General features: G+C 52.5%; 1 protein-coding gene across 3 annotated transcripts in view; it reads right to left on the bottom strand.

Moving 5' to 3' along the window:
* Nucleotides 1-27447, bottom strand: part of SLC41A1 (solute carrier family 41 member 1) — a 31302-nt gene extending 3855 nt beyond the window's left edge. Inside the window, exons 1-10 of one of the 3 annotated variants that reach the window (XM_008172704.4) lie at nt 27255-27447; nt 22419-23823; nt 12426-12533; nt 5941-6012; nt 5543-5687; nt 5314-5460; nt 4512-4659; nt 3335-3414; nt 2272-2406; nt 900-1048 (exon numbers count right to left, since the gene is read on the bottom strand). In XM_008172704.4, the coding sequence (XP_008170926.2) occupies nt 900-1048; nt 2272-2406; nt 3335-3414; nt 4512-4659; nt 5314-5460; nt 5543-5687; nt 5941-6012; nt 12426-12533; nt 22419-22802 (1368 nt within the window). In that variant the 5' untranslated portion in view covers nt 22803-23823; nt 27255-27447. Of the gene's footprint in view, nt 1-899; nt 1049-2271; nt 2407-3334; nt 3415-4511; nt 4660-5313; nt 5461-5542; nt 5688-5940; nt 6013-12425; nt 12534-22418; nt 23824-24473; nt 24598-25087; nt 25192-27254 lie in introns of those variants that run through there. The other 2 variants (XM_024109328.3, XM_008172705.4) reach the window with 2 other exon arrangements.
* Between the last annotated feature and the right edge of the window lie 492 nt (nt 27448-27939).

The following is a 27939-nucleotide window of genomic DNA, read 5'->3' as shown; positions in this document are numbered from 1 at the left end:
GAATTTTAATTCTACTCCTGTGACAATCATTTGTGAGATAGTGGGTTCCCTGCAGGGAAGGCGCTGTAGGGAGGAATGTAACAACAGACGAGGATAGAGAGAGGCACCCTGAACCAGCCAGCCCCACCTGACTGTTCCAGCTACAAAGGTTCTTTTGCCACCTGCAGCACCGTAGTATCCAAACGCCTCCCAGTCACGCGTTAAGTGAGGTGACCGGCGTCTGTCACATGTGGCTTGATCTCGCCCCCTCCCGAGGGAGAGCTGTGTGTGCAGTGGAGTGTTCGGAACAGCAAGGAGCACACTGCGCATCCCAAACATCTCTGTTCTCCGAGGGGCAATTGGGATGCAAGAGGAGCGCTAGATCGGGGCCAGGAGATGCCCATTTCATGCGCGCTCTCTCTCTCTAGTCAAGGGAAGGGGTATTTTGTGTAAGCTCCCTGAAATAGGGATAGTCTTTGTGCTGCGGCTATACAGCGCCTAGCACAATGGGGTCCTGGACTATGACTGGGGCTAGCAGGCATTATGCTAAATGCAAATAATAAAGGGATATTTTGTATCCGTCCCAGGTGCAAGAATCACGTCATCTGTACTTATAGCTCTGCACCATGCAGATTCCCCTTACTGAGGAGAAAGTGCCTCACTCCATCCCACTTCTGAGGTCTGTCTACACTGAGGGGCGGCTGCCAGTGGGTCCCACTGAACTGGTGTGGAAACCGTTTTCTCTGCAACTCTAAATGAGACAAACCCTGTTTTCAGGAGCATAGGTGGTGACCCCTTTGCAGCAGTTGGCCAGTTTTCCACTGCAGGTGGTGCGTTAGTGTCCGTTATTCTAGCACGGGGATCACAGTCCATGCAACGATTCATGCAGAGGAGACGGGTCAGGCAAAGCCAGCTCTTACCTGAAGAAGTGCAGCTGTCATGTAGAAGACTACGAAGATCAGGGTGAGCGTGGTGTGCCCGCCTTGCATGGAGCTGATGGTGTAGAGGAAAACCAAGTGCCCGGGAACCACCAGGAGAAAGAGCACGCGGGCAGAGCGGGAATTCACATCTGGAGGGAAATTGAGAGGATGGAGCTCAGGATTTAAACAGATAATGGAACTCTGCAGCCAGCTCCCTGGGTGCCAGCATGGATGTGTCCACTAATCAGCAGACTACGTTTTAGTTGATCACATGCCACAGCATATTGGATCCACACCTCTATGTACTAAGTGCAAGGAGCGTAACAGAAATGCCCCGGAGCTCTGAACACTGGCTTAGAGACCCACCCGTACTGGGATCAGTTAGAGATAACGCACTTCTGCTCCTAGCACAGACAGGGCCAAAAGGGACAGGCGAACGAAGAGGCTCTACACAGATCCCAGTGGCCATCAAAGTGGTACCTTTCAGCAGGTGCTCAGTACGCAGCTTTCTGTAATTCACTGGGAGGCTGAATTTACTAAGTGGAATTCATAAGAGCAACTAAAGCAAGGTGCTTGGTGCTCCCAAGGGCTGTACCTGCCCCCTTTGGGGGCTCATTTTTCCAAGCCTCTGTCCAGCACAGCCACACCGGACGTCTCTCAACACACACTGTAACAGATAATGCTGACCTCCGAGACCGTAAAGCACCGAGCTCAGCTCCACAAGGCCACTCTTCTGGGGGCTGCCTTGCCCCCAGAGGCCAGGCCAGTCCAGTCCCAGGCTACGGGCTGCCCCACGCATGGTAGAGAATAAATCTCAGCACATGCACTGCATGAAATGCAAATCAGGATTCCCGCTGCAACGTTCCCCCCACCATGTCCATCCTCACTTGAAACGTCTGGGTCTGCAGCTAAATAATGGAAACATTATGGAGCCTCTATATCAACGGGAACCTTTTCTGGAGCTTCAGTTGTACTGGCTAGGATAAACCGAGTCGCTGGCTGGCAGCTTCTGCAGCCCAAAAGCACTTGGTGAGGATTTAGAAGGTGGCGGGGAGGAAGTCATTCCAATGCTGGGGAGTCAGAGGCCACTAAGGCGGCCGCCTTTTCCTAACCCAGCGGGGACGCTCCACCTCACCAAACAGCACTGACACTGTCTCTGTAAGCAAGAGCAAAGACCAGGCCAGCGCCTGGTCTCTCTGCTTTCCAGCAGGTCTCAGCTCCCATTTCCCTTCCTTGCTGCTTAGTGACCCCTCCCTCAGTGCAAGCTGAGCCAGCTAACCGTCAAGCCATTTCAGGATGCCGGTGAAGTGAACTGTAAGTCCCCTAGCTCGGAAAGCCCCAGCGCATGGCGCTGGGTAGAAGGAACAGATACCTGAGCTGAAGAATGCGCTGCAGGGGGTGGGGCACTTGCGCGGGGCCATCTCTGAGCTCTCGCCCGGGATTCCGCTCATGTGGAGGTAAGTGGAGATGCGACTAGCCTGGACAGCTACCAGGTTGCCACCGACACCTGCAGGCCAGAAGGGGAGCAGTGAGAACGGGCGCGTAACTCAACCCCCGCAGAACTTGGGCGCACTTGAGACTTCAGGAGCCAAGTTAAACTCTATTGGCCTTTGAACTTCAACCCTTTTAATGCCTCCGGAACAGCCAGACCAGCAGGTGAACGAGTCCTCTCTTGCTCCTCGCAGGCAGAATTCTTTTGCTGTGTTGTCAGAAAGCAGCTGCAACTGCTTCAGTTACAGATCAAGCTGTCAGCCCTCAATTTCTGTCCCACATTCCACTTTTGCGGGATGCAAAAAGCCAGAGAGACAGAGAGAAAGGACACTGCTCTACAACCCCCCTTTATGACCCCTGCTGCAACTGCATTATTGTAGAGCCTTAAGTGCAGTGCATGGGACACAAAAACAATGGGCCAGTCATGGCAGTAAGCTGAAAACTGCAAAGAATTTTGTTTGAAACACAGCGCATTACCTGCGGAACTCATTGCCACAAGCCCAAGAGATTCATAGCATTTTTTAAAAAAAGTGTGCGACATACAGATAATGAGCAGACCCACAGTTCTATTAGCAAAGAAGCCTAAGGCACTAGAAGTTTCAGACCCAAGCTCAAGGAACAGGGAAGGGGCATCAGACTGGATAAAATATTCAAAGACACTTATGTGCATAGGTGCATCTTTGCTGAAGTATCAACTCAAGGGTAGATCACTTGAAATCCTTCCCCTCATGTTAATCTATCACCAGGAGCAGCAGCCACACAGCGGAGCAGCCGAGTTGCTCTAACACCCTGTCTCAAGCCTAGGAGCCAAAATCCCATTGGCATCTACAGATGCAGGCTCCTAAATCACTTTTGAAAATGGGCCTTGGGCGCTTTTGAAGATTCTACCCACTGGCTGGCAGGGACTGCTGAGAGGCTCATTGGCAGAGCAGAAGGGAACTCACCATTAATCACCGGCGTAAAGACGGCTATCCCCGCAAAGTTTGGATCCGACACAGTTTTGTCCAATATTAACCCTCCAACACTGCAAGGGAAGACATTGAAGGAGTTGATGCCCAAGAGAAAATGACCACTCAGAACATCCAGAGACTCCCAAGCAATGATGATGGTCACACTTCTGTAGGCATGAGAAGCAGTGCCCACTGTTTGTGAGGCTGGTTACTGCAACTGTGCACACGTCACAGGCATCTATACCCATTTACGCAATGGCAGCAGTTGCATATGGACTCCGGGGCCTCTTAAAGCTGGTGCATAATATCAGAGCATCGAGGGAAAAGGGTTACTAGTGCGTCGTAGTAAAAGACAGTTTGGGCGGGAGCCGCAGAGTCAGGTAGGGGGTGCTTTCCCATGATGCAAGTTGCATTTTGGCACACATCACACCAGCTGGTTTGTAAGTTTCAGTCAGTCAAAATTCCCCAACAGGAACAGAGATTGTAAATCCTTGTGTACCTAGTGTAGAAAGAGCCTTTTGTTGTAACAAACCCGTCTGGGGCAGTCACTTCCTAGAGATGGCTCTTGTGGTGAAGGCGCTAGACTGGGACTCAGGAGGTGTGGGTTAAATTTCTGGCTGTGCCACAGACTCTCTATGTGATTATGGGCAAGTCACTAGATCTCTCTGTCTCTCAGCTCCCCACCTGTAGAACAGGGATAACAATACTTTCTTCCCCCCATTCTTTGGGAGAGGGACTGTCACTATGGGTTTGTAGAGTGCCCAGCCTGGTGCGGCCCTGATCCCAGGTGGGACCCTTAGATGCTAAGGTGACAGCAAACAGACAGGTACTTGGGGGCCCTGTTTTAGGAGATACTTGTTTGGTGCACATTAAAATCTGTTTTGACATACAGTGGAAATCCTGCCCTCAGATCCAGAGGCGCACCCTCCGACAGTTGCATAGGTTTAGGAGCAGAATTAGCCCACTTATGCTGGAGGAATGTGACATTATTGCTCTATTCCTAGAGAGGGGCCTGGGCTGTAGATCTGAACATTAACATTTGAAGGGGTTCAGTTCCACCATCTCCGTTTCTTATGCACAGCATGCACCATTTGGGCAAGCCCCTGAAGGGAAGCCAGGGTGTCCCTTCCTGGTCAGGCTGGCGCAAAACAGTCATTTTGTGTCTTCCTACCTGCTAATAGCCATGGCAATGATGACTGGCTCCCACCCAGAGTACAGCACCTCCCGGGTTACTGGATTCCTCTTGGCAATGATGATCCAGAGCGGTAGCAGGGCTATGAAGAAGGCACACACCAAAGGATTCACGTACACTTTGTCCTCTGAAAAGAGAAGCAACAGGTCAACAAGCCCTCCTGCCGGATGTCATGGGTCACTACTCAACAGCAGTGTTGGACAGCAGACCTGGTCCCATTTCCCCTTTGACCTCAGGCCCTGGGAGTCTGCGAGAGCCAGACATGGCCGCCCCGCCTTCGGGAGGTATGCTATTGTCAAGGCTGCCCTCTCTTACCGCTGCTGACGATGTGCCCTCTAGGAAAAGCCCTGTTCCCAGCCGCTCACCCCGTTCGGCCTTCACCTGCTGGGCAAAACCTAGCAGCCACGCCTGCCCTCTCCTTGGAATGTCGTTGAAGACATGTCCCAACCAAGGAGACAGCCACAGCTCTGCTACTAGGGACCCTCCCAAGCCTTACGCCAAGGATGCTTTCTAGCTTCTGGCACTTGCCAAAAAGCAGCCCTTGCCGGTCTGACAGGCAGGGTGCACCCAGAGCACCCCCAAGCCTCTCCGCACCTGTGTGGTCTATGAAGATCCTTTAGATTTCTCTCCTCTCCCCCCAGTCATCTCTGAGTATGCCTTAGAGAGGCAGCCTCAAGATTAGGCACTACATAGATCCCCTTAAAAGCTGGAATGGAGGGCAAGATGCCAGGGAAATGCTGCAGCGCACATTAGGAGGGGATATGCATCTCTCACGTCTCACCCAGCTCTATGTAGAGGCCCCAGCTGATCCCTGAAAGCAGCGCCAAGGTGATGAGGTCCCCCAGGCTGGCAGCAATGGGCGTGGCCACGTTATCCGGGTTGATCCCGATCTTCCTGGATCCGATGATGACTCCGATCATGATCATGCCTAGGCCCAGAGGAAGAAGTGGCATGAGCCGAAGGGCACCGTTGCTCAGACTGAGCGAGCGCGGCCGAGGGTTTAGGCTTACCCAGCACGAGTGAAGCTATGAAGGCTGTGGCGACACTACTGGCACAGAGCAGGATGGCATGGTTAATGCTGAAGTGCCCATCTGGGATCCAGCCAAATATCACGGCAGCAATCGAAGCCAGGAAACCGACTACTGTAGCTTGAACCTAGCACACAGGAGAGGTTAAACCAGACATGGGTTGGGAAGAGAGAGAAACCTGTCCCAGTCCCCCCTGGATTAGCTGGGAGGAAGAAGAGACCGCAATATACCAGTGGGGGAAACTTTTAGGGAGGATTAATTGCGGCACAAGAAGTCACCGTTCGCTTTTCCACCAGACATTCAGCATCAGTATTTAAACTCTCCTTCCAGTGTCACTGTTGCACAGCCCCCACAGTCAGCCCCATTTCCCCCCAATTTACCTGAATCAGAGCCATGTTCCCCATTATCATCCTCCAGAGCTCCTTGGGTGTGTCTATGTGCCCGATGTTAGCCTGTAGGAAGAGACCATGGTATCGGTTAGACTGAACCCCTCTCAGATGGCTAGCGCTCAGGGAACTTGTTCACAATGGCGGTACATTTGGTGTGGGGCAGGGGAGAACAATTCGAGACCCAAGCCCTCCGGGATGATGGTTCAAGAGAAGAAAAAAATTAGCATTCCATTGCCGTTCGTGACATTCCTAACGGCCCCACGTGTCAGCCGGGCGACAGGAACAGAGCAGCAGGATGTGGACACGAGCAAGGTGGCCAATCACCTCCCACCTCCAGCTGAGAAGGGAATGAGCTTCAGAGTCAAGAGGGCTTCCTTTTTGCTTTTGGGGTTCTCAAGGTCCTCAATTCTTGCAGACAAAAGACTCCTGCACCCAGCGGCTGGCAGATCAATGAAGGAGGAGCTGGGTATCAGCTATCTTGGTCTACTGCTCTGAGTACAGAACAGGGTGGCAGGAATGTTCTATTTCTAAGCCCAGACCCACACTCCAGTCCCCCTTAATTGCCTCCATTCTCCTAGCTACAGAAGCCAGGTTAACACGTATACCACAAGGGCAGAGCGAGGATTCAGCATTTGCCAAGTGCTCTGGAGACCAGGGTCTACAAAGACTTTGCCAGCGAATCTGGGACAGTGGCAGGACCTCCTCCATTTCCCCTTTAGCACACGCTGGAATGGGGAGTGAGACATTGCTGATGCTCTCCCAATGGAGCTCCTAATACCACGTCTCACTACCAATTCTGGCTCACACCCGTCTGGGTCATGCTGCTCCCACAGCTGGCCAAAGGGCTCAATACCCCAGCTCTGCTATCAGATCGGACCCTAAGCTCTGATAAGGAAGGCCAGGGTGATGGCAATGAGAGTTTTTCCTGTTAAATAACATTAGGTAAACAAAGCTAATGCCCTGTGGAAGCCTGGTGAGTGGTGGGAAGCAGCCACAGCACATGGGGGTCTTTTGGCACCAGGATGGCTGCAAAAGACACTAATCAGCTTAAACAGAACAGACTGAAAGTTGCCGTAATCTGGCAGCAGACAACTTTGCTGTTTTGCAACATTTGAGCAGAGTTACTGCAGAAGGCCCTGCCATACTGTCCTTTGCAGGTCTCTATGGGATTTAGAGAGAGATTTAGAAGTATCACAGCACCCCTAGAGATGCAGAGCAAGGACTGTGGGGCCCAATTTACTAACAGAAACTGATGCACAGAGAGGGGAAGTGACAAGCCAAAGGTCACAGTGAGCGAGTGTCAGAAACAGAACCCAGGCGTCCTGATTGCTAGCCCCTGGTTCAAGCCACGAGCCTACGCAGATCCAGGAGAACATCCGATGAAGTGGGTTCTAGCCCACGAAAGCTTATGCCCAGATAAATTGGTTAGTCTCTAAGATGCCACAAGGACGCCTCGTTGTTTTTGCTGATACAGACTAACACGGCTACCACTCTGAAGTGTGTAAAGGGTTCCCTAAAGCACAAGCAAGGCCGTTAACAGCTAGAAGGGATATGGTGGCAGTTTCCTTCCCTCCAGTTTCTGTGCCAGAGAGAAATCAAGGTCAAGCAGCTCAAATCAGCATTCTTTCCCCACTGCCCAGTCCCTGCCACTTCTTGTACATTTCCATAGCATCTTCCAAACCAGCGATTGCAGAGGCTCTGACAAGGCACTTCATCCACTACTGAAATGCAGCCATTTCTGGGGTGGAGCACGGCCACTCTAAACTGTTCAGGACAGGAAGGGAAGAAAAACAACGTAGCCAACGAGTTGGCCGGGTCAATTTAGTAAAAGAGAACAGCTGCTCAAGTTGGAATGTGACCATGACTCCAGGGTAACACCCCTCCTCTTGCGGCATTCGACTCTCATTTGAAATCTATTCCTAGGCCTCAAGTTACCGGGGCACGTGGCATGTGGGTGCCATTCTCTTCAGGAAGGAAGAGCATCCATGCCTGAAAATAAGTCTTCAGACACTAAGGGAGCCTGGGTTTAAGGGGCATTCTCAGGAATTTCTGCAGTCTGGCCAGGTCAATGCAGGGGAGGAAAGGGGGGGGAGGAGAGGCAACTACAGGAACAATCAGCACATACCCCACAGGTATTTTAGCTCAGTATGAAGCTGGATCTTAAATTCCTGCCACCAGGTCAGGATTAACATAACCTGGCTGTAGTCAGTAGCAACAAGATTTTAAATCCCCTAACATGAAAGTTTTGCTTCCTAATGGTGAAAGGAACTGGCTGGGGAGCATTAATGCCGCTTTAATGAGGAATGCGGAGCCTGCAGAAGCCATTCCAGGCTGCTGTCCTGCAGAGCCAGCACAGTGACCACGTCCCAAGCGATTCCTTTGAGAAGGGCTCTCCGCTGCCACTCTACAGGTGGCCTCTTACACCTAGGAAGGAGCAGAGCAAGAGGGGAATAAAAAGCAAGCCAGATGGGTCGTCGGATCCCATCACACGTGCATGCCGAAGAGACCCTGAGGAGGCCAGAAGGGAATTTAACAGTTTAAAAGGCAGCGTGTCATTCCACCCCCCCTCCATGCACCAAGCTATAACTGATCCCCTATAGGCCGGAAGCCAGGCTAATTTCTCCACACTAGTCAGATCAAGGTCATGGCATGTCAGTAGGCGGCACAAGGAGACCCAGCTGGCACGGACAGGGCCGCTCACAGGCACAGAGCGTCAGAGGGAGGCAGACAGGCTGGGTCATCGCTCCCTCTGTGCCCTGGTTCTCTTGTGGCCCTGGTGTGGACATGAAGGGAGATAGGAAAGTTTGGCATTCCCCTGACTTTCTGCACAGCATGGGCAGTCTCGGTTCCCTGCCACGGCCCCAGCCCTGGGCCAGCACCACTGCTGGGAAGATGGGGGATGGAGGAAGCGGTGCACTCTGCCTTTGTCCCAGAAGAGCTAAGCTCTGATCCCAGCGACGCAGTGGGGGCTGCATGCTTAGTGGACAGAGCCAAGCCAGCCAGCTGAGGAAACTGCTCGCTCCTCCACCCCACCCCCCAAAAGACCTCACATCCCTTACATGCTCCAAACAATAAGGATGAAACAAAGGGATTTGTTTCCCCAAGTGGAAGAGCAAACAAAGTCTGGCCTGCACTGCCATTAGCTTCACCACTCAGCCTTTGCCTCTGGCAGAATCGCAGCTGGCTTCTGCTCCCACCCGGCACAATGAGGAGGGGAAAGCTTGTTCCCACCATCAGCTGGAGACAAGGAAGCTTGGCACCGAGATGACAGCCTCGGCAGCAGGCGCGGCGTGCTAGCCGGTAGTTGGCAATGTCATTTCCCGGCCAGATCTCTGCTTGCTTCTTAGGAGCAAGGGCACCAGGGCCAAGAGCTGCAGAGGCTGGATTCAAGGAGGAAGAGGAGTTGTTCTAGTCAGCGGTAACCAGCTGGGGGGTTGTAGGGGTAGGATGCCCTCTGTGCTTCACCGTACATGCAGAGCTGAACCAAGAGCTAATCCAGATAGAGCCTCTTTCTCGCTACCCACCCCAATGTTGGCCAGGGAGCCCCAATTTTGACGTGGGGGCTAGAGACTAAGCAACCCACCTCTCCGCAAACTAGACGTCTCCAAAACACTAAGCCAGCGTGACGCGGCAACACAAGCGTCACCGTGCACCGGGGCAGGGTCCTGCAGGACACATGGAAATGTAGCGGCTGTTCAGTGTGGGAGAGGGGCTGCAGCAGGAAGAGCAGAAGACAAAGTCAAGAATACTTTGAGAGCCTGCTCTTCTGCCTACAAGGAAGAGCCATGCACTTGGCCTGCTGGCATCGGGGCACAACAGGGGCCATGTGAGTCACAGTCAGGGAGGCAGAGGAGAGGGAGCTGGTCTCGGAACCACAGCTGGCATTACTCCCCTGGGTCAGGGCTCAGACATACTAAAGAGGCCTGGCAGAGACAGAGACGCGCGCAACTCTGCCCAGGCTTTCTGCCAGCTGTGCTCACTGCTCCCCTCTAACCTGACAGTGCTCGATGAACTCCTGCGAATGCCTCGCCCCCCAAATCCTCCCTGGGTAGCAGTCTGAGTCAGCAATTTCTGAGCACAAAGTTTCCTGCGCCTCTGTCCCCCGAAGACCAGGTCCGGGCTGTTTGCTTTGAGGGCTGCCCTCTGAACGTGTTAATTCAGAGGGCGGAGAGAGGTAAGAGTTGAGCTGCAGGCAGCTGGTACTGTTGTGCTTGAAGAATCACAGCTGTGGACCCATTGTGGGATGTGCTGTGAAGCATGGAAACATCCAACAGTCACCTGTTGTCACGCCCTGGAAGCACGGGCTTTATGGAAAGGGAGGAGAATTTCCAGTCCCTAACAGGAAAGGATTCCAGGCCTCCTGCCCAGCTCAGCTACAGGGACAGAACGCTTCGTTAGTGCCAGAGCACTGACGAGAAGCAGTTCAGTTATAACTGCGCTAACTTGGTATTCAGGCGCTTAGCCTAGGCCTGTCTTGGCAGTCTGGAGCGCCTGCCCCCATCTCAGTCGGGAAGCTCACTATTTTATGGATCTGGCCATTACACTCACACAGAGGCAATGCCCGATCTTGCCCTTCCAGAGGTTTTCAGCTAGGATGCCAATGCTCTCTGCAGGATTCCACTGGACAGGAGAACTTGCCTCCAACCTTGCCCCTGCAGCACGATTCTCTCAAAGCCCTGCAGCCTCTGCCACTCACAGGCTTTCCCCGGCCTGCTTTTGGGGCATTTCTGTATTTAGTTTCCTGAAGCACAAATCAGATCCCTTTCAACTAGATCAGAACTCTCCCAGCTAAACACACCCACCCCTCTTCTGGCTCCAGCAATGCTTCCAGGCAGAGCAGCACTCACGGCAGGGGAGAGCCGTACTCCAGGCTTTAGGACTTTAAACAGTCTTCCTGCTCGACTCATATTCAAAACCCCTTCCTGAATTGCCAGGCTTTTGACAAAATGGCCACTGGGACAGAGAGCAATTTCCCGCAATATTCTGGACACGCCTCATCGAATGAAGTTTAATACCTTCAGGGTCCATGGTATTAAACATGCAACTGTTGATGTGTTATTGTAGGATTGCATGCAACTTTTCCAGGAGACTGACTAATGTAAACCCTGGGGAAATGTTAGGAACTTAAAAAAAAAAGAAAAAAGAGTTTGTGACAATGTGTGTGAAGTAGGCTTCATAGAAGGCATTAGAGAGGCCTTTTTAAGCTATGCCCTGGGGAGAAAAATTTACTGTCTACTGAATACCTGCTCCTGGAAACTCCAATTCAAAGACCCATGAACTGTATAAAAGATGGATTAAACTTCACATGAGTGAGCTAGTGCTGAGCTGAGGCGATTACGAACCTGTACCCATAGAAGAGACCCCTTTGTGGGGTTTAAAGGACTATCAAGTGGCAGAGCCCATGTCGGAGTTGGGGTGATCTCTGGGAAGCTTATTAGCATGTGTGTAGGTTCTTTTATTGTTTTTAATAGGTTCTCTCTGTAATGTTTTTACCCTAAAAATAAATACGTGCAGGGAAAGAGCTGGGCAGTAGCCTAACTGTGTCAGTTACTCTGTTATTAGACTCGGTGCTGGGGTCTGCTTAGACAGTCTGTCTTGAGCTGGGAATAACACAGTGAAGGCATGGAACCATTCAGCCTGAAGATACCCCAGTCAGAAGGGAGAGAAGTGAGTCTCCATCCATGCCTGGCACCTGCCAGTGCGTGCCCTTGCTGGACCACTGAGGGGAAAAACGGGTGTAGCTGCCATGAACTGTGACAGGCACCATTTTTGCTGACTGCTCATCTGACTTGATCCCAAAGGCCCCCTGCTTATGGGAGATGCTTAAAATCAGGCTCTTCTCTTGCTCTTCTTTTCCCCTTCCCCCCGCATCCCAAAAAACGGCTCTTCTCTCTCTCATGACTCAGTACCCCGCTAAGCAAAGCAGGGCAGGGGCAATAACTGCGTGAGCTGGCGTCCTGGCCACGGGATACCCGTGAAGATAGTTCAGGGACAAAGAGAAAGGGGGCAGACAGGAAATGTCTCGACTGCTCTGACTGGATGGAATCACGAAGAGGAGGGGTGACATTTACCCGGACTTGAGGAACACTCGTTACCGTGAAATACTGAAAACTCACTGAGAAGCACGGCGAGGCCCCCCCTCGGAGGGCAAGCCAAATGAATGGACTGGCAGTGGCACTGGCCAGGGGAGAGCTGGTGCAGCCTGGGATAGAGAGAGGAAACTGGTGGAGCCCTGGAGACTGGCAAACCCACAATGATACAGTTCAGAGCAACTGCATAATGAAGTGTCTATATCTAGGCATATCCATCAGTGATTTAAGCCACCACAAAGTCAGTGGAAGGTGCAAAGGAGTCCACGAGCAACGGCTACATCCCCCCCCCCCCCAACAGCTCTCTTTTCCCCTCCTCTCCATACACAAACACAAGCAGACATGGAATTTCCCTCCCCATCCCCCATTCCATCCCAGATAACTCACAGCTGTAGAAAGACGAGATGCCAGCGTCATCTCTAGGTTCCCCTTCAGTCCCAGCAATGCAGGAACCAGGATAAATACTTCAGTCACATTTTTGAACACATCCCAGTGCTGCAAGACAAAAAGAGTTTATGTATTATACATAGTGTACACACACACACACACACTCTCTCTCTCTCTCTCTCTCTCAAAGAATCTTGGTTCAAGGTAACAGCTGCAGATGGTAAGCTCTTGGGGGGCAAGGATGGTCTTTTTGTTCTGTTTGGACAACACCTAGCACTATGAGTTCCTGTTCCATGACTGAGATTACAAGGCACTTCCATAGAATACCAGCCAGACTGTAGAGGAGCTTAATTTCTAGCTCTCCTTCCTTCAGAAGTACATCTGTGGCAGGTGAAACACAGAACTGGTAATAAGTGTAACTCCCCAGCCTCAAATGCTTTGACTATACCCCCAGCTCTGGCTCCATTCCTTCCCTGTTTCAAGACCGCGGGACCGCCTAGCTCTTTGCAAAGTGGACCCAAGTGTTGGAAAGCCTCTGTTTTCCCATAGCAATGACTGGAGTCATCCTCCACCTCCTACTGCAGCGCAAAGGGCAGTGGCAGGATTTGAACACTGTGCCTCTCTTCGTCAATGGTAAGAGCAGTGGTGTAGCCAGGTGGAACGAACAGGGGGAGCGATCAGAAAAAAAAGGCACCACCTGCTGCGGCACTTTTACTCACCCGGCGGTGCTTTTACTGACAGGGCGGCACACCGGGTCTTCAGCAGCACTTTGGCGGTGGGTCCTTCAGTGCCGCCTAACACACCCGGAGCGAGTGAAGGACCCGCTGCTGAAGTGCTGCCGAAGACCCGGAGCACTGCCAGGTGTGTAAAAAAATTACCGTAAGAGCCTGCTCGACTGTAGATCAAGCATCTATCTACTGAGACCAATAGGGCCTGCTCTGATGAACGGACGCAGACCGGTTACAGAGTCAGTTATCGGAGAAGCCTAACTGTGCTACACCTTTGTTCTGAAGTGAATTTCAGGAAAGCTATTTCATTATTTACCCAGTTGGACATTTTGACTCTGTGTGGCCCGTGAATACATGAAACTAGAACAAACCTTCTCCGGGACGCTGTAGGCCCAGCTGAGATCACAGCCCCGTTGTGCGAGGGGCTGTATATACACCTCTTAAGAGAGGGTCCTTCCCTGGAAAGCTCATGCTCTAAACAGACAAGACATTTTACAAACACGGAAACGGAGGCGCAGAGAGATCCAGCATTGGACAGTCACTGGAAGTGTTTGTCAGAGCCAGGAACTGGACCCAGGTCTCGGTCCCAGTCCAGTGCCCCACCCACAAGACCATCTCCTCCGCGTGTGGGGTGCAAACACAGACGTTATGCTGCCAAAATTCCCACTGCCTTCCTCCTCCGCCAACCCCAGAAAAAGACAGCATCACATGCTCTTGTCTTCTGCCGGAGCAGGACAGACTGATTTATCCTAAGAGAGGGAGCCTGCCCTGCCTCGCTCTGGAACCTGCATTGCTAAGAGACATACTGCTGCCTACTCCGCCCCCACAGCCAACTCGGTTTCCTTGTGCTAGAGACAGAGCTAACAACACTGGGCTGTTCAGGAAAGAGATGAAGAGTAATTGCAGGGTAAAGAGCCCAACAGCAGAGCAGCTGGCTTCCTAAGGCAGGATGGGAAAAAAACCACCGAGACCACAGCTGAAAAACGGAAGGCTCAGAAAAACCTCAAGGGGTCAACGTTTTACTTTCATAAGCATTGAGCAAAAGGCTTCTTTGCTCCCTCTATTGCCGAGTTTCTGCCTGCCCGCAAGGGGAGCTAAGCACCACTGGAATAGATCCAGATGGCGATGGTGGTGCCTCAATCTCTGAGTAAGGCCCATCTGCCTTCCCAACAATACGTATGTTATGCAGCTTCCCTTAGGCAACACTACAGAGAACGCCATGAGTTGCCTCTCTCCTGACAGGATGGTGGGGAGGCAGACAGGACGCTTTTCCCTTCCCATGGTGGCACATGCTGGTATCTCAAAGATGGGGGCACTCTGACCCTGAGCACGGGTCAAAACCAAGTCTGCATGTAAAGCTGTTTCATTGTGTCCTGGCACTCCACCGTTCAGCTGTACCTACCTGTTGTCTCCAGTCTAACACCTGGACTGTAAGTTCTTTCGGGGCAGGGACTGTCTTTGTGTTTTGTGTTTGTACAGCGCCTACCATGGGGGGTCCTGGTCCAGAGTTAGGGCTTCCGGGTGCTATGGTAACACAAATTAGTAACAGCAAAGGCTGGGCAAGACTCATACAGGTGCAACGGCACCAGCATTACCGTGCTCTCTAGAAAGCTGCCACTGGATGTTCCCACAATTAACGTATTTGCAGCCACGGCCCCCGCTGCTCTCATGATATCCCCTAAGGCCTTGACTACGATGGGCCATTTAGATCTCCCACAGCTGCACTGCCATTGGTGCAGCTCTAGACTGGCAGAGATCCTGACAGCTGGCCAGATGTGTGCTCTTGTCTATTACAAGGAGCCCTGCACACTTAAAACTTACTGCAAACAGGGAGCTCTCTACCTGCATTAGTAACCCCTTCCCTCGGGGAAGGATTTCAATCACCTTGTTTATTTTTCCTTTTTTTGTGCCCTTTACCTTCAGTGGTGGGACAACAGGAGTCAGGGAGGACAGTTTCTCTGCCAGGTTCTCGGCACTGCAGTGTTTGGCTTACTCCTGGCAGGAGAGTGGTGATTTGAGAGGAACTGTTTCCAATGGAATTAAGAAAACATCATGGCAACATCTCTATCAGTCTGCGGTTTATTTTAAGAACAGTCATCCAGATGTGGGGCCAAAGCAAAACCGAAGGCCTCACTTAAACCACCTGAAAGCCCTGCAGGTTCAGTAATGAACAGGGTCATTGGCCCATCCCTCCCAGCCACCTATCCAGCCTTGTCGCTGCCCTTCCCAGAATCACACAGAACGCAGCTCGAGAGCTGGATTTGTCTCCCTGTTTTTAACCTATTGTCCAGTGGTTAGAGCAGCAGCCTGGGACTTAAGCCCAGGTTTAATTCCTTGCTCAGCCACAGACTTCCTGTTTGACCGAGTGCAAGTCACTCGGTCTCTCCATGCTGCAGTTCCCAATGGAGACATTCCTTCCCAGCCTCACCAGGGTGTTGCTAGCATTCTTTAAAGACCCACAATGGACATGGATGAATCTGGTTGCACATGGGGCCTAAAACATGTCCCACTTTCCTCAGAGGGTCTCCAATCTGAATGGAGTGGGATTTTCTCTAGGCACCTTAGCAATTTAGGACCATCATAAGCCTTCTAGCGTTCCTGTGAGATGGGCAAGGGATAGCCCCATTTTGCAGATGAGAATAACGGAGCAGGTCAGTTACCTGCAGCCCTTCCCCCAAACCTAGTTACACAGCAACTCCACGGCAGAGTGGGGACAAGTACCCAGGCCTCTGCTGCCCTTCACCAACCTGAGCAAAATCCTCCCAGCTCCAATTCCGGATGCCATAAGGAGCTGAAGCCAGTGCATTTGAGCAGCCTAGTCAAGCGATCGTTCTCAGCTCCTGGTCCAGGGACCTTTGCATCACCGCGGAGGGCTTTATTAAATGGCACAGTTTCAGGGTCAGTACTTGAGCACATCTGGCAAAGGGGGTGTCAATCTCAGCGCCTGAGGGGGTAGGGAGGAGCAGCAGCAGTGCCCTCAAACATTTTGTTGGCCACAGGGCTTATCAGGCCAGCCTCCTTGAAGGTCACAGATAGGAGTGGCTGAGCTCGGCTTCCCCAAATGACTCTTTTTAGGCCTGCAGTAGGAGATGCTGCGGTTATTGCACTGCCAGCTCTGTGGGGGCATCCGGAGAGCCTGATAGGGCCGGCCCTATCAGCACACACATGCACTCAATCGCTGGTAACCGTGCTTCCCACATGCAAGCCGAGGGAGTCAGGAGTCCCTGGGGCTGCTCAGGGAAGACAACACGCTCTTGTTCAATCACAAGTTGGACCAGGAGGAGGAATCACTGGGCAAAGTTCCATGGCCTGTATTATGCAGGTCAGACTAGATCATCTGAAGGGTCCCTTCTGGGCTTAAAAATTAAAAAAAAAAAAAAAAAAAACTATGGAGACACCAAAATCTGTCTGGGGATTGGTCCTGCTTTGAGACTAGATGATCTCCTCAGGTCCCTTCCAGCCCTGATATTCTATGATTCTATATGGGCACTTGCCTCTCTAAAGATCCTTTCGTCCGAGCGGGAACAGGGTCTAGTAGTCACAGAATGGGAATCAGAATGCCTGGGTTCTAATCCCAATCCTCACACCTAGTGACCAAATCATTTCACCTCCATGTCTGTGGCTCCATCCACGTAAGGGGGGGAATGACGCTTGATTCCTCCAAGATGGATTTCAGAGGGGCTGACACCTGCAGCTCCCATTGACTCACTTCTGCAGGTCACCTTTAAAGCACTGGATGTCGCGAGTGCTCAGCACTTTTGGAAAAAGAGCTCAGCTATTGATTATTTTATCTGGGGCTCAGCGTGCCCAAGGGGACTGCGGCTGCAGGGCTTTGGAAAACCTCCCCCATCTACCAAGTCCAGGCCAGGCCCTATGGCAACAGTAGGCAGCGCAAGCATTAGCCTGGGAGCTAGAGAACAAGAGAAGGCCACAGGCTCAGTCTGTATCCAGCAGCCCCTTTGTATTAATTATCCAAGAGCCCTGCCTTTGTCACAAGGGACACTACAGCAGGAGGTCCAGGCGGCAGCAAGAGGAACCTCCCGCCGTCTCCCTGTCTTGACCACATATACGGCCATTGTACATGGACCTTTAAAAGTCTACACAGTAAGCTAGTGCCAGGAGAGCTGCTGGAACCTGTAACCAGAACCTGCTACAGCGCGTTTGCTCAGCAGGGCAGACGCTGGGCCAAGTCAGGGACGTTCCTAGAAGAAGGGAGGGGAAAAAAGCTGTTCCCAAGGAGGGAAAACAAGACTTTTCACCTGCATCAGCAGCTTGCGGCAGAGGACAGGACCCATGGGCTCCTGCCAACTTTCTTATTATAAGATGTTACACAAGCCCAACGTACGGGCATATTTATATCAGCCCCAATGGCTCCTGTGGGGCACAAAGCTCGCTGCAGTGGAGTGTGCCCAAGGAACAGGCCTTTGGGGGATAATGCAACTCCCCCCTTCCCCCCTGCTTAAGTGCTATTGTGCACAGAACTTCAGGAGAGACCCATGCCATTGATAGAGTCATTCAAATCCCCTCTGGCTCCTGTCAACAGCATGAGAAAGTGTTTCTAAGGCTGAAGAGGGGAATCAGACAGAGAACAGGAAGACCGAACCGATCCTGGCAGTCTCAGCTGTCTGCTGACACATCTGCTGACTTGAAACTTGGGCAGTGCCTGATCTGTGCCAGGGCTAAGCCCCAGCACCTGCAGGCGTGGCAGTTCACAGCCCTGGCACCACTGGGCTCGCTGCATCAGTTATGAATGTAAAATAATTGCTAGAGCCCTGGCACCTCTTTCATTACAAATTAAACACTGAACTTGGAGTAAGATTTTCAGAAGCACAAGAACCTAAACCCCTTTTGCAAACATGACTTAGGCACTTCGGAACCCAACTTTAAATGAAAGTCAGTGAGACTTATGTTCTTAAATCCCATTCACTTTCATTGAAAGTTAAGTCTCATTTTGAGAAGTGCCTTTGGAACCCAGGTGCTTTTGAAAGTTTTACCAAGTCAAGCTTTTAAATTCCTGGTAGTAACGAGAGATAAAAATACAGCGAGACATGGACTCTATTCTGCTTCACATACTACACTGTCAGTTAAGCTCCCCAGCAGAGAGTATTATGGGTGATCGGTCATAGAAGACACAAGGGGTAAATTGCTTCATGGTCAAACCACAGGATGTATTTGCAGCCCTAGCAGCTAGGAAAATAGGAGTGCCTGGAGACTGAATTTCCACTCCTTGAGAATAAATATGGAATCATACCAAACTTTTTTTTATTTTCAAGTCACACAAACTTCCAACGGTAGCCGCAGTTTAAGGTCACGGACTATACTTGTAAAGTTCAAGAGCTAGCACATGCCATCAAAAGCCACCCACCTGCCAAGTGGAGCTTTTACAACAGTCTTGCTGAATAAGATATGACCCAGGCCTGTGCAAAAGTGCTGTTACTTCAAGGACAACAGCTGCATCTAAAACTCCATCATGCGTATTTGGGTGTTTCAGAGCAGCACAGTTCTGAACAGAAGCAGGGTCCTGATGCATGATGTTTAGTGATCCCTGAAAAGGAAGGGGTGAAGCACCCTGGGGAGGACACAAGTTAGGCCAGGGAATAAAGACACTTGGCATATTCTGCCTCCTGTCCCCATGCCATGTCCCTCACGACACCCCTAGAGTGTTAGGTCAAGGGGCTGGGCCCCAATCTCCACTCAAAACCAAACCCAGAAGTCAGGCCCCAGGTCACCAGTAAATACTTGGTGCCACCTGCAACCTGGGAAAACACAGTTGTTTCAACACCACTTCGCTTTGAGTCATTTGACCCCAAAATTCGGGGTGCGTGTGAAATGCACGTGACAAGGAGGTTTCATGTCATGTGCAGTTCTCCTTGTGAATTACAAGCACGTGCAGGGACCATGTCCCCTTTCCATATCTTACATAACTTTCTATGGGCTGGACAATGATCAAGGAGAGCAAACATGTGATGCCCATCCTAGCTCTTTCCCTCTCCCCTTCACACCCCCTCTCCAGCCCAATCCCCGCTGGCTGAGTCAAGCTGTGCTTAGATCATGTTACAAGCCACATGGACAGATCAGGATCCACCAGCTCCCAGACTCGATGTTCCATCAGAGAGCGGGTTAGTTCTTATGTATTTCTCCTATTATACAGCATACTTGGCATGCCATATCTAATGCCACCAGTTACATATCTTCCCTCATGCCAATTACGGTAGTACCTAAGCCTCTGGAACAACAGGCCTTGGAGATGCTCTCACTGGACTACAGCCACTCATGGTGGGTATGTCAAAACCAACATAACAGGCAAATAAAGAGACGTCCACCCCCAGAGAGATACGACTCTCCCTGCTCAGTACACCCCCAGAGGGGGAGCAGACAAGCCTTGCAGCATGCCCAGATGGCATAGTCAACAAACCTGGGCTCTGCAGATGGAAGGGGGCTGTCCCCATGGCTTCCTGCTGTAGGAGTGCCACAGGCTTTGCACACTGGTCAGAACCCTGCCCTCCAGGAGCACGAAGGGGTAGAAGCCTCTCTGATCCCAGAGGGGGCTTCCCCTGCTGAATGGCAAATTCTCAGTGTGCTCCCGTGTTAGCAGCAGGAAAGGCTCAACGGGGCAAGACAGGGCTAGCCCACGGCCCTAGCTTTCACTGGGCAGAGACCAATACACCCAGCAGGGAAGAAGCTTTCCTCCCCAACGGCCCCCTCCGGAACTGCCCGGTGCAATGGGTGAGCAATCCCTCTGCACCGGGGGCAGTCTGGTCAAGATAACAAAGGCACCGCCCGTTACCGAGAGGGCTACCCCCAGATCTTACAGGAGAGCGAGTCAAAAAGACGGACTGCCTGGGTTTTTGTCCCATGGCCTTTAGATCGATCATTTAATACCAAGGCTAAAGGGAGCTACTGAGGAGTTGGCAGCACACACTGCATAGTTACACGTCGAGCTGCCAGGTTACTGAGGAATGATGAAATTTGATTTGCTGCCTTCAGAAATAAAAGAGGGCTACCAACCCCGGGAGCTGCTGCGTTACCTCCTCCTCCACCTCCCACCGCGTTACTCCCACCTCCACCCCCACTGTCATTAGGGCAGATCTTTGTTTAGAGGAATCTTCAGGTTGATTTCGGGCTTCAAAAAGAGCAGGGGCTCCAAACCGGTGACTAAAAAGGTTTCGAAGGGGTGGGGTTTTTTAAAAAAAATAAACGTCCCAGTAAAACCATAGGAATTGCCACACCAGATGAGACCGAGAGTCAATGGCTTTAAATGGCTTTAAAGGACAGGTCTGCAGTGAACTGGAGGGAGGGTGGGAAGGAGAAATCTCATTCTAACCCCTGCTAGGTAAGGCTCACAAAACCGAGATTTCTGTTTTGATTTAAACATTCCCTGGCAGCTCAGACACGGGAGAACGAGTACACTACCGGGCGTGTTGTCTCCGTGCTGTGCAAATCAAAAGCCAGCCAGAACGATAAGTGACCGCGGTTAAAGTATTTTCATGTTGAATGACCTAAGGTGTTGCACACCACAGCTCAGGACAGCTGTGCGGGGATTTTCAAGCCGGATTTTTATTTTGACAGCAACTCTTCACGAGGACTGCTGCATTTTGCTCAGATCAATAACCTCCCATACCCATAGCGAACTGGTACCTTATTCCTGGCATCAGTTTTTACTTCCCTTCAGCTGATGCACGTTTTTGCTGTGTGACATTACTGCGAAAGACAGATCGAAGTAGTCCCTTTTCTATCTTGTTCTGGGTGTTCAGGAAGCTGGTTCACAACACCAGCCCTTCAGGACAGCTGGGAAATGGTTAAGCTGTTGATCAGCTGCCAAGGACACAAGTGCTGGGAACACCAGGGTCAGAGTGTGTGACTTTGGCACCAGATCAATGGTCAGTTAGGTCACTTTCCCCACATAAAATCCAAGCAAACTGCACAGCTTATTCCCCCTGCAATGCAAGTCACCGCTCCCAGGGGCGGTTACGATACTCTCCAAGTCCAAGAGGTTAAGGTAGCTGCAGTACCACACTACAATAAAATCAGATACTCTAGCTTTCTCGGGGAAGCCTTCCCACTGCTCTGCTAGAGTCACTGCTGAATGGTCAGAGGAATCTAATGTGCATTGCCAATATCACGCAGGGCAAACCCACCCACAAGAGGCAGTATCCCGAGTTGCTGAGTTTTAGAACTAGGGTCCCCCAGACACATTCCCAGAAAGCTGTTTCCAACTCAGTCCCCCAGACACATTCCCAGAAAGCTGTTTCCAACTCAGCCCTTTAGCATTTTTCATGGAAAGATCAATTTTATTTTTCAACTCTGTTCAGCTCAGGTTGGTCTCCAACCCAGCCCTTGGGGCAACATCAGGATGGAGCCAGTCTCCTTGGATAACGAGGGGGCTCTCTGGCTGCACACAGCCCCCTAACTCGTCCCAGTTTTAATGCAGATCAGGTAGCTGACAGAACCATGGTGCTCTTGAAAAAACATTCAAGCACAGCAGAGGGTGAACTCCACAACAGCTGCTCCGGCTCACACGTGTTCACTGCTACACTGGCTCTAGCCTTCCAAATACACATGAAGTTTCTCTAATAGCACTGCTCTTTGGTTCTAACAATTCCAGGTTCAGAACAGAATGAGACCCGGCTGCGTCAAAATGGAAGCAGATGCCTAAATTCCAACCCTCCCCAAGTTATGAGTTTATCTTAAAGCACTGGAGAAAGAAGTTTGCCATTGGTACTTCTATGGCCCCCATCACAGCAGTAGCCAACCGTCTCACAATCCCGTGCATTTATCCCTTCCTGTGAGGTAGGGCAGTGCTCTTATCCCCCTTGTACAGATGGGAAAATGAGGCACAGAGAGGCTAAGTGACTTGCCCAAGCTCTCACCGGAAGTCTGTGGCAGAGGTGGGAATTGAGCTGGGGTCTCCTAAGTCCCAGGCTAACCACTGAACCTTCTCTTTAGACACAGAGAAGCGTGCCCTAGGTTAGGGAAAGCTTCCCACATCCTCCTTCGCCCGCGAGCTCTTGCCTTGACAGACCCGTTAGGCAACTTGGGGCAATTCATTCCCTAGCCCACACGCCCAGCCCAAATAGCACTGTGGAGTACTCTGCCCAGAACGGGATCGCAATGCCACATTTCACACAAGCCAGCCAGCCACCACCACACACCATGGTCCCAGCATTTGAGTCTCTTGGGGTAGAATCAAGCCAGGAGCCAGGTAACAGGATTCGGAGCCCAAGCCATGCGGAGTCCCCAAAGTAATAGTAGGTTTTAGCCTTACCTGTACTATGTCCAGCACCATGCCAGCCGCTACCGTCCCAAACCCGGCCAGCAGGAAAGGGAAGAGGACCTGCAGCCCGATGGAGAAGGAGGTCTCCTTGAGAGGGGAAGCAGGCTCGGGGCCCTGATCCGTACTGGTGTCGTCGCTCTCGTTGCTCTGGCTGCCGTTCTCCAACAGGGCGTCCTCTTCTCGTACCCCTTTGGCATTGGCCCGGGACTCCAGCACCGCCACCTCCACCCCTTCCCCGTCAGGCTCCAAGAACTCCGAGGGCTCCACGAGCTGCTGCCGGTCCGGACTGGCCAGGCAGTCCACGGGCACAGCCACGATTGGCAGCACCACCCCATTGGTCTGGTGAGTCTCCTTCTGTTCCAGCTTGGAGGACATGCTGAAGGGTGAATGTCCCCCCGACCCTCAACCTGGTGGGGCTACAGCAGGCAGCTGTCCCAGAAAAGACCTTCTGCCCGGGGCTTAAGCCAATGCCCCTTCCGGCATCTAGATACCACCTCCTTTGTTCTTGTGCGCCTGCCCTCGACTGCAGAAGCTGATCCCCTAGCAGAGATCCCCATCAAGCACAATCCAGAAACGGGAGACACCAACCACCAAGCCGGCAGAGAAGCAGGAGGAGATTCCAGATACAACCGCTTGGCTCCGGTTCTCCTGTTCCCAGAAGAACGAGCCGTAGAAGCACACGCAGTCTCCCGGATTCTCTTCTTTGGTTCTTGACACCTTAGTGCATCTTCTTCCAACACGCAGAGTTCCCCCACCCAGCCCTGGCTCCAGCAGCTGGACTCGTACTCAGTTGCTTTTAAGGGGAAGCGGGGAAAACATAAAACAGAGTCAAAGAGTCTTTCAGACCTGGGTGTTACAAAGCAGGATTTTATAATAAAGTTCAAGGGGAGTGGAATTTGGGTTCTATCCTTTTAAAAGAATAAATAAAGTTCCCCTGATTTCAGCTCCTTGGGTCATTCCAGTTTAATTACTTCGCCAGGCAAGGAACTGGGAGGATCAGAGTTTAAAAATAAAGCACTGCCTGAATGAACTCTCTTCTTCGGAGCTACAGATCTGCTTTCTTCTTCCCAGGGTCCTTGCTTTCATGGGGAGACAGTGCAGAGGAGTCTTGGTTGGTGTCTGGCAGCTGACAGCACTGGCCTTGTAGCCTCTTTTCCCTGCTCTCTGCAGAACAGCTGGGTCACCAGCAAGCTCCAACTGCAGCAGTGAGCCTCTGCGTCCTCCTGTGTAAGGGAATCTCTCACCTTACAACACGTGGCAGGGATGACTTAACTAAAGGAACAGGAAGTTCCCAGATAGGGTTACTTGGTGAGCCTAGTTAGTGCTGGCAGGGATGCTGGCATTGAGAGACTGCCTGGTTCACACCCACGCTCCAGAGACTGCTGCACTCTTTCACCTTAAAACAGGAGAGAAACAAGGGATACAAATATTTTATCTAACCTTTCCGCAGTCAGCACAATGGCGCATTCATTCAGCAACACTTCCCTCCCATGCACTGGCCTTCAATGGCTTTACTATTCTGCTCTCCAGAACTATGTTGCTGAGCTAGTTAACCCTCCCCCACAACTCCTGGCACACACAGCAGTGGGACAGTGTCAAATGGGGGAGGGGGGAAGGGGAGGAGGTACAGATCACATGGCTTATGCAGGGTGACCGGTCTGCCCTGTTCTGTTCCTCCCACCCAGACCATACATCTCCCATCACCTCTTCCAAGCCTGTAAAGTCCTGGTTGGGATGCTCATGCACCAAAGTCACCAGACAGGGTGAACAGATGTGCTCAGTCCAGAGGACAAATACTATTGTTCAGCCATTGAGAGCCACTGTTGCAACACGAGGCAAGCAGATGCACACGTCCCCAGATGGCCTGCTGCAGGCTCCAGACGTGCCGGACAGCAGAGCGGAACATTTCCCCAGCTGACACATGGGTCGGCAGCCTCCGAGGTCAAGAGCCAAGATTTCCCTGATACTTTGCAATAAGCATGAGAGCAAGCCATAGAGCAGGGGTGGGCAAAATACAGCCCGCAGGCCGAACCCGGCCCATCTTACATTTCTATCCGGCCTCCTCTGCCCCTTCGCGATCTCCGAGTCTGGGCTGCTAGAAGTCCCACAGCGCAGCAGGGTGATCAGGCAGGCTGCATGCCTGCCTGCCGTGGCCCCACATCACTCCAGGAAGCAGCTGGCTGCTGCTGGCACGTCTCTGCGTGCCTGGGGGGGGAGGAAGGCAGCTCCGCGCGCTGTCCTGGCCCCCAGCACCGTCCTCACACCGGAAACTAGCCAATGGGAGCTGCAGGAGTGGTGCTTGTGGGTGCAGGCAGCGCATGGAGACCCACTGCCCCTCTTCCCCCCCAAGGGGCGCGCAGAGATGTGCCAGCAGCATCCAGCCGCAGCTGCCTCCAGGAGCGGCGTGGGGCCATGGCATGCAGGCAGCCTGCCTGAGCCCTGCTGCATCGCCAGCCGGGAGCCAGCCAGAGCCTGCACCTCGTATCCCCTCCAACACCCCAACCCCAGGTCAGAATCCCCTCCTGCACCAAACTCCCTCCCAGAGCCCACACCCTCTCCTGCACCCCAACACTCTGCACCAGCCCAGAGCTCCCTCCTGCACCCAAACCCCACACCCCCTCCATTAATAGAGTAGAAATGTGCGGCCCATGACGACTCACCAAAATCTGCGGAGTGGCACCCCTGCAAAAATTATTGCCCGCCCCTGCCATAGAGGGAACCATGGTTAACAGGCATAGTCCTGAGCAGGCTGGTGTGTGCGCACTGCTGCCCTCTGCTGGACAGAATCACAAGTGCTCCATGGACATCATGGGCTTTGGATTGCTAGGGGAGCTGGAAGATCAGAGCTCTCTCCCTGCTACTCTGCAGTACAGTGAAGTAACTTCTGTGTTGTGGTACAAAAACCCCCTAGCGAGTACTGAGTTCTGCTCAGTGCTGGCTGGGGCTCAAGCACAAAATGAGCACCTGCCCTTCTCCCCAGACACAATCCATTCGTATCATATGTGGAAGGGGGGGCATGTAATAAGCAAAGGCATTTTACCACACTGAACCATCACTACGTTTGTAAGAAGAAGAACAGGAGTATTTGTGGCACCTTAGAGACTAACAAATTTATTAGAGCATAAGCTTTCGTGGACTACAGCCCACTTCTTCGGATGCATGTGGGCTGTAGTCCACGAAAGCTTATGCTCTAATAAATTTGTTAGTCTCTAAGGTGCCACAAGTACTCCTGTTCTTCTTTTTGCGGATACAGACCAACACGGCTGCTACTCTGAAACCGACGTTTGTAAGGTGAATCCCAGCTTTGCTGAACGGATCTTGCAACTACAGGGCTGTGACAAGCCACTCAGCTTGTGAGACATACCCTGAACACAGGGTACAGTGCCGAATGCAAAGCGAGCTGGACCCCCCCAGAGGAAAAACCCCACATGAAGCTACAGAGTTTCAACCTGCTACCTTGAGAAGTCTTCCCAGTTTAGTCTCCCTTGTGCTGCAGGAATCTTTACTAAGGGTGGAGGAAAGCTCATTGTGTTACAGTCTAAAAACCACCCCCAGTAACAGTGTCAATACACTAAGCAACGGACCCTGGTGCTTAGTTAACCACAACTGGTTAGTGCTTCCTTTTCACCCTCCCTCTGACAGCCTGTGATTCAGACAACGGATCATTTATCATCATTACTAGCCATGCCAATGCCCACGGGTAGGCCAGCCTGTGATTCAGGAATCTGAGTAATCTAGCCAGCTCCACAAGGCCCCTCCTACCCTCCAGTCCAAACACATGTTTAAGTCACACCTCAAAAGCCGCAACCTCTCTCCACGCACCACTGTGGCTGTTTGGATTGACTATGTCTATTACCCCCAACCTCCAATCGAAGAGTGGAACAGGACCCACCACACACACACACAGCATTCACCTTCCTTGGGTGTCTCATTCTCCATGAATTTATCTCCTGCCTCTCTCCAGGTAATACCTATAACGCCCCTCCGATAACAACCCCAATGCCATTGGGAAAACCCTCCTGCCCAGAACAAATGCCTTTTGAGTCAAGTACATCTAATATCCATCCCAGCTATATCCCATTCAGATACAGAATTTTAAAGGGACTTGCCCCCAAAGTCCATCACCCCCACAGCCTCTGCTGGGAAAGGATGCATCCAGTCTGGGATTTAGAGGGAAAGCTGGAGACTGACCAATAAGCCTCCTTCCCTAAGGAAAAACAAATACACGCTGTCCTTACCAAACATGCCTTGGCAACCCTGCGAAGGAGAACGCACCCCAGCACCATTCGGGCAGAGCCCCACCGTGGGGGTCCTATTATTGGGGCACACCCAGGGGCACTGGAACAATTTGTATAGTGGGGGTGCTGAGAGCCATAGAACCAAACCAAACCCTGTATCTGGTGGAAACTACTTCAAGTCAGAGGGTGCTAGCTGCAGCACCCCCAGTTCCAGCACCTACGGGCACACCAGGCGCTAGCAACAGCCTGAGGATGAGACTGACATACCGCAAGGAGGCTGCATCGAACAGCGGCTCCTTCAGACATCACCACCCCAAAGGCATGAAACTGAACTGCATAAATCCCGGGGAGGATGCAGGTCCCCCCACCCAAATAAGAGTCCTCAGTGCCAGCAGGAATGTGCACGGGGGCAGAGGGAGGGAGGGTGATAGGGACATACCCTGGAACAGGGCCGGGCACCTCCCCCAGCGGGTGACAAGCCCCCACCTCCACCCAGTGACCCCCCACATCCCCAGCAGGCTGCACCCCGCTCCCCCCCCATTGTGCCAGGCTCCCGGCCGGCTGCAGGACCCCCGCCCCGTGCACTGACCTGCACCTGGGGGCTGCTGCCTGCTGCCGGGGCCCGTCCGCTCCCTGCCTCTGCCCCTGCCCCTGCCCGGCCACCGCTACATCACCACTGGCCCAGCCTGCGCTCCCGCGAGCCGCCGTGGCCAGAGCAGGGAGCTTGACATCACCAGCCTCCAATGGGGCCTCGGCGCCTGCGGTTCTGCCCCTTGTGGTTGGATGCCGCCTGCAGACGCAACAAGCAGCCCACCCCCGGCCGACGAAGGACTCCATTGGCAGCATCTCTAGCCAACCGCAACTGGGAAGGAGGCCGGGGAGGCGGAGCGAGGGGCCTGCCCTCTGTCACTGGGAGGCGGAGCTTCAGGGAGAAGGAACCAATCACAGGCTGCCTGCAAAGCTCTCAGTTCCTGGCTGGTTGCTGCGGCGCTGCTGGTGCGCACGTGTCTGGCTGTCGCTTCCCCGAGCAGCGTGGTCAGGTCGCTGGGGGTGGGGGGATTTGGGAGCCCGGACGCCTGGGTTCTGTTTCTACCCCCAGGGGGTGGGGGGATTTGGGAGCCCGGACGCCTGGGTTCTGTTCCTAGCCCTAGGGAGTGGGGAGATTTGGGACCCTGGACGCCTGGGTTCTGTTCCTAGCCCCAGGGAGTGGGGAGATTTGGGACCCTGGACGCCTGGGTTCTGTTCCCAGTAGGGTGACCAGACAGCAAAAGTGA

Source organism: Chrysemys picta, chromosome 4, assembly GCF_011386835.1.
Source record: "Chrysemys picta bellii isolate R12L10 chromosome 4, ASM1138683v2, whole genome shotgun sequence".
NCBI lineage: Eukaryota > Metazoa > Chordata > Testudines > Emydidae > Chrysemys > Chrysemys picta.
The sequence above is the reverse complement of the archived record's forward strand: the minus strand, read 5'-3'. Positions and strand labels throughout refer to the sequence as shown.